Below are 11,476 nucleotides of genomic sequence, written 5' to 3' on the forward strand. Positions count from 1 at the left end.
AGCAGTTACAGTGTCTGCATGTGCTAATCACTACTGCAGGCACCCACCATAGCGACTGTATGTGCCTGTTGGCGTTATTGAATGGACCAGCCTAATGGCTACTGTGTGCTTCAGTCACAAGCTCTGTGTGCACCACTCACAGGCTGTGTGCACACAAGTAATGGCTACTCTGTCTGCCAGCCGTGGGGCCAAGTAATTGTGATTCTGTGATTCTGATTCTGACTGTGTAATGGCAAAGCAGTTGCTGTAAAACGTCTTTAGTGTATCAGTATGCAGAGTGCATGGTGATGCTTTCAGTGTTGAGAAACTGGGTGAAAATGTAGACAACTAAAATAAAAAGGAGTAAAAATAGAGATGATACTTATAAATCCTGTCAATGGAGGATGACAGAGTTTATAAACAGAGAATTTTCCTATCTGCCAAAGAATCTGCTTCTTTGTCAGGGTTTTATATTTCTCAGCTCAGTCTAATGAGAAGCTGTGGCTGGTAGTAAGGCTGGCTTGGGTTATGGAGGAGGTGGGTAAGGTTCTGTATCTACCGCACGCTATCTGAAATGCTCAGCCGTGCATGTAGTTGTTAATACATATTATAACATTTGAGTTTCTTGACCAGAGTTGTCCAGGGGCATGCTGTGCTCATTGCAACAAGACACAAACTTGTTGTGCAATTGCTTCGTCATTTGAAAGGTCAGGGAGCTTTTTTCTGAAGCTGTACTCCCGCAGTGACATTGAAAGGGGCCGCATTTTCCTTTGAGTGACGTCAGCTGCCGATTAAACGCACTGGTCGGTGACTGCAGTAGATTGTGTTATGTTCCTTACTGTTATTGTGGCAGCAGACATGGAACAAACCTTGAAGTAATCCTTACTCACTGTGTTATACCTCTTTTAGCAGGTCATGCTCCAACGCGTAAACTCTCTCCATACCAGCATCATTGCCACCAGTGACTAATGCAGACAGACAGACCAGTAGTTTTTACAGAAGCCACAATAACTTTTTAACCAGTAACCCATACTAAAAAAGTGATACCTGACGTTGTGCATTTTTTTATGTGCAAAAAAGAAGGGAAGTGAGGTTAGATGAGGGATAATTTGGGTGCATTCAGTCAAATAGAGGAATGAATCACCGAGGGCACTTTACTGCGTTCGATGTGGTTTCACAGGCGGCGGAGCTCAGTTGAATGCCCTGTGAAATTTCGAGTGGGGGGCCACCTCTGCCCTGGTGATCCACGGTTTCTGATGAGATGCCCCCCCTCTCCGCCACGCCTGAGCGGTGTAGAGAGCCACGAGCCGTAATGGAGCACTGAAACAATGCCCTTTGCACAGGAGTAATGATTAAGACATCTGTTGGAAATGAAAGGCCGGTGAGTCAGCCTGCCGTGAATCAGTTTCAAGGCCAGTAACATTTTCGAGGGTGATTGGATAGACTGAGGCAGGGAGAAATGGCATCTGTAATCTCAGAACTCGATGCAGTTGCAGGGAATTCAGAGGAGAAAAAGTGGGAATGAACCGGTGCCCATTTAGCTGTGCTTTCCATCATGTCCGTGACACACACGCCATGCATTTAAATGGCTGAATGATCCCCCCCCTCCCCAAAAGAAAAAAAAACGTCATGTAAATGGGTATTAATATGCCTGATACTAGATATTCTGGTAAAGATTTAAAAACATGAGTCTTACTTTGTAATGGTATTCTACTAGATATCTTAACATGAAGATAAATACCTGAAAGGGCAATTTTCTTTATGCTTTCTATATTCCTTTACGTTCAACTTTCACAGTTTTCATGTACGTTGATAAAATTCAGATATATTCTCCGTCTTCAGCTTTTAAAAGAAGTGATTGAAGCACTTGCAACAATGGTTATTTCCACTGAAACATATCCCTGGTCTTGCTTCCATCTTATACACAAAAACAACTGAAAATCCAGTGTCTGTTAGAAGACCAAGGACATGCCCCAAGTCACTCTGCATGTCTGGTGGGTCTTATCTTTTCGCTTCACCCTTAATCCGCGGGCCCGTGCACTGCAGGTGTGCTGGTGGATGCCTTGTCAGTGCTGGGCTGTGGCGGGTGAGTGTGGTGTAGCTCAGCGGACACGTTTCTGCCCCTGATAGGCAGCGCTGTGAGGCACAGGCAGCTCAGCTCAGTGTTTACCCAGGGCCCGTGGCCGAGCGCCGGTGCTGGGCACAGTTGTTTACATCTCTTGACAGCAGCTATTCCTGCATGCGTTAGCTCTCCTCGCAAAGTCATGGGAACCTGGTGGCATCGAACTTCACTGGGCCTGTTACAGATTCCCTCACAGCAGCAGCACCCCCTCCCCCCCCACCCCCATTTTCCAAAAAAAAAAACGACTGAGAGGATCCTTGAGTTGCTGCCTCCGGGCTGTCCTCGTTTTTTCTGAGTTCTCTCCAGCGGCCCACATGGAGCTCCACGGTCCCATCTGAATTTGGTGTGTCCCCATGCAGCCCTATCACCCGAAATGGGACTCTCCCTGGCCATCACAGTGTCCTGTGGGTGAATGAAGGTGGCTCTATTGTACTGGAAGACAAACTTTGGCTAATCAGCATAGCCTCTCTCTAGTACCTGCATGCAGGAGTTTTGTCAAGTTTAACCCCTACAGCACGAAAGCTGCAAATTATAGCCTCAATAACTTACCTCATTCTCTGCTTAAAAACTCATTAAGTAACTCAGCTGTAAGTATTCCATGTAGAAACTTCTCATTTATTTTGCTGCGTTCAGGGGGCATGTTGCTTTCAATGTGTTGAATCAGTAAATGGATAATTGTCTCCGCAGTAGCAGTGTAATGTGTGCCTATATTTTTGCATCACAAGTTTTACTTTTGTTTACTTCAAAATACTTCAAAACTTCAGTTCGTTTCCCATTGTCATGGGTCATTTCAGGGCATAGAAACATTTTCTTGTTTTCGCTATTCACCCAGAAACAGAGGTCTTACTCTGTGTTCAGTCAGATGTCAGTAAACAACAGGGTTGTGTACAATGAAGACGCAATCTCAGACTTTTGATTGGCGTAGTGTGTAAAAAGTCATATCAAATACCTTGTGTCATGGTCAAGACTGCTGATGGAATTTTTCATCTGACAGACAAATGTATAAACATCTGAAAAAAAATATAATATGGGTGGATAGCCTTTACAGATCCTGAATAATCTGCTTAAAACTGGGGGAAGTCCTTCACTAACGAGGGCAGGGTTAACGGGGAACACACAGGTGGGCTGATCCTGTGTGATCCACAGCAGTACAGTACAGTACTGTGTGATGCAGCATAATGCAGTTGTTTCAGCATTAGACTGTCTTCAGTGCTACAAGGTGCACATCCGCTGCACAGATGCCACTAAAGGAGGGGTGCTGTGAAATAGCATAACTGAGTCACTGCTCCAAGTAGGCTGATTGAGGTCCTTTAGCCGTCTCCCTGCACAGATGTTTGTGGTTGCAGGGTCTTTGTTATACACCAGCGGTTTCACTGAGCTTTAAAAAAACATTCCACTACAGTCAGATGTGTGTTTTTAACACCACTCCTGCTATCACCATGTAACTTGTAACCATGTGGTTGCCCAGCCTGATTGAGTTTCTGTTATATTGCTTGGCAAGTTCCATTTCCAGTTGAAAAAGACCTGTTTTATTGATTCCATATAAGAATTTTAAAGAATCACACTTTCCCAAAACTAGTAAAAATCCAACTTTCCTCGAACTATTTTCATACTAATGGGTTGACCCACTGACCCCCAGTTACTTTTATTATTATATTACTTTTACTTATTTATTTTATGTTGTTCGATGGTATCACTGTTGCAGGTAAACTGCCACATGGGAGATTTGGGTTGGGATTTGTGCATTGCTCACTCTGTGCTGTGTAGTACACCTAGGCCTTTCTTTCTGTTTGTCTCCAGTGTGCGGTGACGTCCATGGCCAATTCTTTGATCTGATGAAGCTATTTGAAGTGGGGGGCTCACCCAACAACACGCGCTATCTCTTCCTGGGGGACTACGTAGACCGAGGCTACTTCAGCATTGAGGTGAGTACATCTGGGGCTGCCCTTCCTGTACGACTGCTCCTCAGCCTTCTCTCTCTCTCTCTCTCTCTCTCTCTCTCTCTCACATACACGCGCACACACACACACACACACACACACACACACACACAGAGGGAGAGAGCCAGAGCGCTTATGTGTTTCCCATCTGGACAGATATGCCATTTTTTAATTAATCGGTTGCCTTCACCTTTAACCTTTACCTCTGTACAGGCTCTCAGATGCAATTAGATCATGTCTGTCATAGATTTTGAGCCCAGATTACTGTTCTGCAGTATTTTGATACCTGAATACTGTTAAAAAGCTGCCCTCTTCTGAGTATTTTAGAGAAAATGAAACAACACATAGTGTCTCTCCGGGTACATTTTCCACCATGGTGTCAGTGAATTATGATTTATTCTCTTGGTTTGAGATAAATTGTAGGAAGATAAAAATGGTTTGTTGGCATAGTGTGACATGTCTCGGCTGTTGGCCTGAATGTAGACTACAATAAGGAGGTATATATAATGTTTACTGTTACTCAGACCCTTCTTTCTGTGGTAAATAAAGAGGCTTTGAAATGAAGACTGTTGTCGACTCATATATGTAGTGCAGTATGAATGGTAACACACCAGCAATTCACCAGTTTTTTGTGGCATCAGTTTCTGATGTAAATGGAGCATGTTGGGGGAATCTAGCTCTTTAATGTAAACGAATGCTAGGTTTACTGATGTTTGGTCTGAAAAGAGCCGTAGAAACTGAGAGATGAAATTACTGCGCTCCTGCTGTTTTACATCACCTTTCGTACACATCCCTCTGATGGTTGTTTGGTCTTTATCAATAACTGCTGTGGCACCCAATTCTAGTTAATGTGGGTGAAGTTAATGTGTAAAAGTGTGTATGCGTGTGTCTCAAGCACACGCATACACACTGAAAATGGTGAAAATTGGCACCTCCATCTATGTGTGCGCTAGTTAAGAAACACAGTCAACTCTCATGTAGGCGTCATTCTTTGCAGTATGACTCTGGAATAATGGAAATCTATCAGATGCACTTAACATAACTTTGTTTTTTGATGTCTCTTTCAGAGACGCAATAAACCAAAGATCAGAGATTCGTCTTTGCTGCATTATGTAAACAAAAAAATGTTAGTCAGTTCGCCTACATCTGCTTGGCCCATGTTTGGCCTTGTGAATCATTGTATCAGGAAGTGGGGCAAGGGAGAGAGGTCTTGGACCAGGCCATGGTAACCATGCTAGGCTATGCACATTTTCTCTCTGTGCTCGCTTTTGAATATTTGTTCATGTTTTCCTTTGCTACATTAGGAAGCCCTGTTTTTTGGCCTGCCATTTCAGTGTTGAGTTACTTATTTTGATTAGCCTGTGGTTCACATGTAACAGTGCTATAGACAGATCTACCCAGCTAGTTTCTTCAGGTCTTCCAAAAAGTGTCATTGTGGCTTATACATACAGTGGGAACTACAGTAGGTTTCCAGAAGAGAAATATTATGGCCATTTATTTTGACCGGCAAATTATTCTCAGAAGACACCACATAATAGAAACACTGAAATGGTCCCTGCTGGCATGTCCTCTTCCAATGGAACCAGAATGAGTTCTCTAACACATTGGGGTTGAGATTGTGAGGAAATTGCCTTGTCTTGTTTCACAAACGAGATTTGGGAGCAGAGCTCTGCCCTTTTTTTGCCCCATCCATTCCAGCCCTCCAGTACAATTTTCTATGTACTCTCGGTCGCTAAGCAACCCAAAGGAATTACTGGCAACCTTGTGGGCTGTGGTAGCTGAGCGGTAGGAGTTGTTTAGTTGGAAAGTCATCAGCTGGCTTGGGCTACATATACCTCTGTGCCGTGTGTGTGTGTGTGTGTGTGTGTGTGTGTGTGTGTGTGTGTGTGTGTGTGTGTGTGTGTGTGTGTGTGTGTGTGTGTGAGAGAAAGAGAGAGTGTACTCTCAAACTGGGAGAGGAGAAGACTCAGATGTGCTGGACACACCCTACAATTACTGGATCATTTTCACACTTCATCAGTTTTTAAATGATCCTTGTCATCACTCACCCTGAAAATAACTAACCCGTGTGCTTTTCATGTCATTTGTCAGTCAGCGTGATTAATGGTTTCTGTAACTGATTTAGTTACTTTCTAAAATATTTATGACCATCAAAGGATTTTAAGAAAGCAAGTGAAAGCAAGTGCTCTGATTTTGCCCAGGAGTCCGGGGGTTGATTGTTTGATGTCAGTCAGTGGGAAGCCACATCACCATGTTTGAGCTCCATTAGAGGAGATAACATTCATCACATCAGCACAGAGGAGAGGATCTGTCCTTTTTTGTTGTTGGGCCCATGGTTACCCTTAGTTTTTGAATTGAGACTTATTATTTATAGACCAAACAGCAGCTCCCGCTCTCTCAGAAGATGAGGTTTATCGCTGCGGGATGGCTGAAGTGCGCAGAGGTGTGGACTGAATGAAAGGACCAGCAGGGGTGTCGGCCACAGGCGGCTCCCCCCACCCTCCTCAGAGGGCATCCATCCCTGCAGTCTGTGGGGGAGGGGGTAGGCTTTTGATAGAGTGCATGGGGGTCCGGCCAAATGTCACGGATGAAAGAGCCAGCATGAAAGAGCAAGGGGCACGGCCGGTAAAAGTGGGGCACGATGATGCATTCAGGTGATCAAACCCTGCCCTCTCTACTCCTCTGAGCTGCCTGTGGCTTCAAACGCCGCCATTGGGCACGAGTGAGCGTGTCGACTGGTGCCCCCCCCCCCCCCCCACCCCATCGCGACCCGCGCTGTGCATAGGGCCCAGTCCCCCCTCAGCGACAGCCACTACATCTGCCCAAATGATCATTCCATTCACAAGCAGCTGGATAGCATGCTTGTGCTGAAGCCTGTGGCCTCCCCACTTCCAAATTAAGTTATAAGGCAGTAGTTCTGATAATACGGCTATTAAATGATAAGACCATTTTACAGTCTGAAATCCACTTACACACCTCTGCTTTGAAACTCATTATGGGCAAGAATATCTACCAAATGAGTCGGTGTAAATATAAATGATACTGGTTGCAGAATGAGCTGTGGACATCCCCACATAAGGTCATTTTTTAACTGACTAGTTTTTTCTGCACTTTCATGCAACCCTGTTTTACAATGACCATTTGTACAAGGCTCACATTTATACCAGGCTCATCTCACTGCAACCACCTGTGTGCTCGTGCAGGAGCGCTTAGGCATGGTGAGTGCAATCCTCCAATAAACTTGCACTCAGCCTCACAGCTCACTACAGCAGAGAAGTGAAAAAGTGGCGAGATAGTTGCGTCTTCCCCATCTGTGTCGTCTATCAGTTTTGGGACATAGGACTGAATGGGGACAAGAGTGGAGGGAAGATCAGGAGGGGGTGGTGGGTATGTTGCTAGTAGCCACTTACTGGGTCACAAAAATGGCTTTAGACCCGAGAAACTGCTTTTCTAGTGCAAAGCTGATATTTGCTTTATCTCACATTGATATTGGCCTCATGCCAGTGAAAGCCCATTTCTTTATCTACTTAATAAATGTGAAAATTCTTTGGAACAAAGATAAGAGTTTCGTAACAAGGTTATGCTGAACATTTTTGTTTTTGATTCATTTTTCTGAACCTGTCCTGAATGTACATTTCTTCAGAGGGTACATTTGTGGACTGAATGAGTTTGAGAGCACCCATAAACAGCTTGCCCTATGGTATAATAAGATACTGACTTCAAGGGGGCTAAGCTGCTGCTGAGAGGGTCGATGTCACATTGTCTGGTTAGATGTCAGGCGGGGATTTGGCAGCCACCTCTGAGTCTGTAAGAAACAGCATGACCACATGTATCTTGTGTTGAGGAGAAGAGGCTAATTATGCCTCGCTGTGACTCTGAAAGCACCGTCGGGCCTCTTCATTTGGACAGCCCAGTCCATTTGATGTACAGTTGATGTGCAGCACTACTGAAATAGATATTCAGAGTAGGCCAATCATGTGATGTAAGTGCTAAAGCTAGTCGCTGGGCAGGCAAGGAGGTGTGGCATCTAGGGACTGAGGTGGGCTGGAGTTTTGCGCAAAGTCAAGGAGGTTGGGTCTTTTAAAAAATGATGGGGATTTCCATCTTGATTAAGTACCATATGAAATGGTGCCATGTTGATGGAATGACTGTCTGCTTTGGGTGCTTGTGCCAAATCTGAATGCAGCAGGGTTTGGGATGGCCAACCACACAGGTGTGTCAGGTGGGGCAGAATGCCTGGCCATCTTCACCTGCCTGATGGCAGGGCTTTGGAAGTCAGTGATATTCTCATCAGTTTATCGGAAGAACAGTTTTGCAGTTTGATTATAATGACTAAAACAGCGTGACAGGTCAATTTAGCAATTTTTAATGTGGATTATGCACATTGTATTTTTGCTCAGATGAAAGGGATTGATCTGTTTTTTGAGCTTATAGTTGGCCTTACAATACGATAAGTGGCCCTTGAGTGGATCTCCCTTCCAGGCCAGTGATTTAAAACTTTTGATTTTGAGCTTTAAGCCACTTATTCCTAACTCCTGTACTTGAGACTTGGTCTTTCATTTTATTAAAGTTGTGGTCTGCTCTATATTTAACATGGAGTGACAGCTATAAGCAAGGGTTATCATTTTTCTTTTAGTGTCTTACGTAACCTTACAAGTTTACCTGTTGCTAGGGAATATTGACTAAGGAACAGATGAACAGACAGTGAAGTTGCTTGAATTGTACACTCAGATTTATGGATGAACTGCAAAGCTGTTGCAAAGCTCCCCCCCAACACACACACACACGCACACGCACACACACACACGGCACAGGCTGAAGTGTTTACCACGGACAGCTGTATTGGTCTGAAATAGCCTTTGTCTGCCATTCTGTTTCGATCACCTGTTCAAGGTTTTCCACAGTCTGCGAGCAGAACAAAAGGATGAGAGGAAGGAGCGAGCTCGCTGGCCCTCTTCCACACCCACCTCTGCTCTTCATTAGCATCAGCATTAATCAGCTTCGAGTGCCCCTAGCCTCTGGAGATCTGCAGCCCCTCCAGTACCAACAGCAGGGTTTCCCATGCGTATTCAGAAGGGATAGGTGGTGAGATCTCTGTAGGGGAGGTAGGATCATTTTTGCAAAACATGATGAAATGTGTACCTAATTAAGTCATTTGAGTTTTTATCTGTAGGCTACAATCTGCTAGGTATTTAATGTTACTGTAAAATTATTGTAAAGAGCTGTACATAGTCTCTAATTCTCTCTCTCTAACTGTTCCTCCCCTTATGTAGATCAGCACAAACATATTTTAAATGATCAAATATTGTGAGTGGTGATCAGCAATCAAGTCTTTAGGCATTAATTGCATTTTAGTATATTAATTGCTTCTACAATATAGACTTTCATGAAAATTTTTGCTCAAGCCTTTTTGTCATTACATTTCTGACCAACTTTCCAGTGAAAATTTAAAATTGACACTTGCGTGTCGGTGCACACCAATCATACTGTTCTTTCACGCATAAATTTATGTGAAGTAATGTCTGCAAAGTGACCCAAGACCATGTTACCTGTGCTGTTTGCTCAGATCTTTGCTCTGTGGACATATGGTAGGGCCATGAAGGTTTCCCTCCATCCCTGCAGGAACCTGCCTGTCACTCCCAGGTTCACCTTACCTTGTTGTGTTTTGTGCATAGTCATGCTCGTACATCGCCCCCGCTGGTAAAACGCATACACCCTGCTAGGGTTTGCCCAGTAACCACTCATAAACTTTAAGCAATGACCAAATTATGGTGCCTAGGTGGTATTTTTGAGTATTTTTCCAGCAGGTGGGAGGAAAGAAATTGCCTGGGTAAGCCAGGCATGAAGGTGGGCACACGCAGATTGGAGCTGAACCCTTAACAGAGATGGAGCCAACATTAAAAGCCCTCATCCAGGACCTGTCCTCATTACCCTGTCACCTGCAATTTTCTGATCTTTTTCTTGCGTGGGCTGCAGGGTTTGCGAATGATGTCTTTTCTTCATCTGTAATTTCAACTACCATTTGAATGCACGCCTGTTGTCCTTGGTTACCTTTTCATTTTGTTCATGGTGGCCTTAGAGGCTGCACTTGATGCTGTCTTGATTTTTACTTGTAAATGGAAAGTGCAGCCCATTAAATCCAGTTATACCTTTTTGTTTTCATTTTTGCAAGATTGAGACATCCCATTTGAAATGAGCTGAGAGCAAGCTTTTTTGTATTATTCTGGTATCTCAAGGAAAAATATTTGATGTACAAGAATGCCAAATTTCTCACATGGCCACATACTGTCTATAAGCCTGGTATGAAACCTGACAGCCGTTTTGGAAGAGAAATCAAACTAAATAATCAATTTATGGCACAGCTACATTTTATTCAGGTATCCTGTTACGTAGAAGGCTAGCAGCTGATAACATATATGAGAGGGGTAGCTACAGTTGCTGATGGTTGCATGTAGCTAGCCAGCTGAGTAATTGAGGTCAATGGTTTTTAATTCCTCCATTTGAACTGGGTAAGGTGCCATTAATGATACAATGTGGTTTAGTATGCAAATGTACTGAGAATCTTTTTTTTTTTGCCTATTTTGATTATATTTCTTTATCAGCAATTTTGTTTGGTGTATTAGTTAGTAGGTAACTAGCTGACTTTCACAGAAGTATTGCAAAGTGAAACCCTAGCTCCCAAGCTTTGTACGACGATGGAACATTTTGATTTTTCTGTTTTCTTTTGCCTCCCAGCCAACTGTTTCAAAATGATGCAGAATCCTACAGTAAAACGTTCAGGAAAAGGACATTCATTTGAATATCAGTTGCACCAGCATTGTTGATCTCACAAGGGCAGGGAAACAAGTTGCCATGTATGCTACATGTTGGGGCATAGTACGTTAAAGAAATGTCAAAAGTCCAAATGCTGCCAAGTACCAAAATCAGGTGTAGTTGTGCTCCATGCCTGCAAAGTGTGAGGTGAAGCACTACGTGCATTTCTGAATGAATGAATGACTTTCCATTTGGAAACATCCCAGAAAGGTGCAGCCTTGCAGTGAAAGCATCCATCAAGAAAATTAGCAGGTGGCCTTTCAGTAGCTCACCTCACATGACACATTTTTCCCTTGTTCCAAGTGAATTTTTAGTGAGTTAGTGAGTTTTAGTGAGTTGCACTTATCAATACAGGCAAGGCCCATCTGCGTGGTTTAGGAGGGCAATCCTAAACTTTGACTGGGACATGGATTATGCATCAGCTGTTGAATTTTATTGACCTGGTCCCCCCATTTCCTCTCTGTAAGCTCTGGCAGGGCAGCTTCATTAACTGGAGAGCCGAGCGAGAGAGGAGCCGCCGTCCTTATTGATCTGTCACCAGTGCTGAACTCGGCTCTGCATATTTAGAGGCACAATTAAAATGCAAAGGGATTAGCACTAATGCAACCCAGGGAGCTTCAGG

At 43.9% G+C, this 11,476-nt stretch overlaps 1 protein-coding gene across 2 annotated transcripts in view; it reads left to right on the top strand.

Annotated features, from left to right (window-relative positions):
* The window catches only part of LOC118776130 (serine/threonine-protein phosphatase 2B catalytic subunit gamma isoform-like), a 46,118-nt gene that overhangs the window by 18,206 nt on the left and 16,436 nt on the right, over positions 1-11,476 (top strand). For both annotated transcript variants that reach the window (XM_036526226.1, XM_036526227.1), the window contains exon 3: positions 3,902-4,026. In XM_036526226.1, the coding sequence (XP_036382119.1) occupies positions 3,902-4,026 (125 nt within the window). The remainder of the gene's footprint in view (positions 1-3,901; positions 4,027-11,476) is intronic.

Source organism: Megalops cyprinoides, chromosome 4 (assembly GCF_013368585.1).
Source record: "Megalops cyprinoides isolate fMegCyp1 chromosome 4, fMegCyp1.pri, whole genome shotgun sequence".
NCBI lineage: Eukaryota > Metazoa > Chordata > Actinopteri > Elopiformes > Megalopidae > Megalops > Megalops cyprinoides.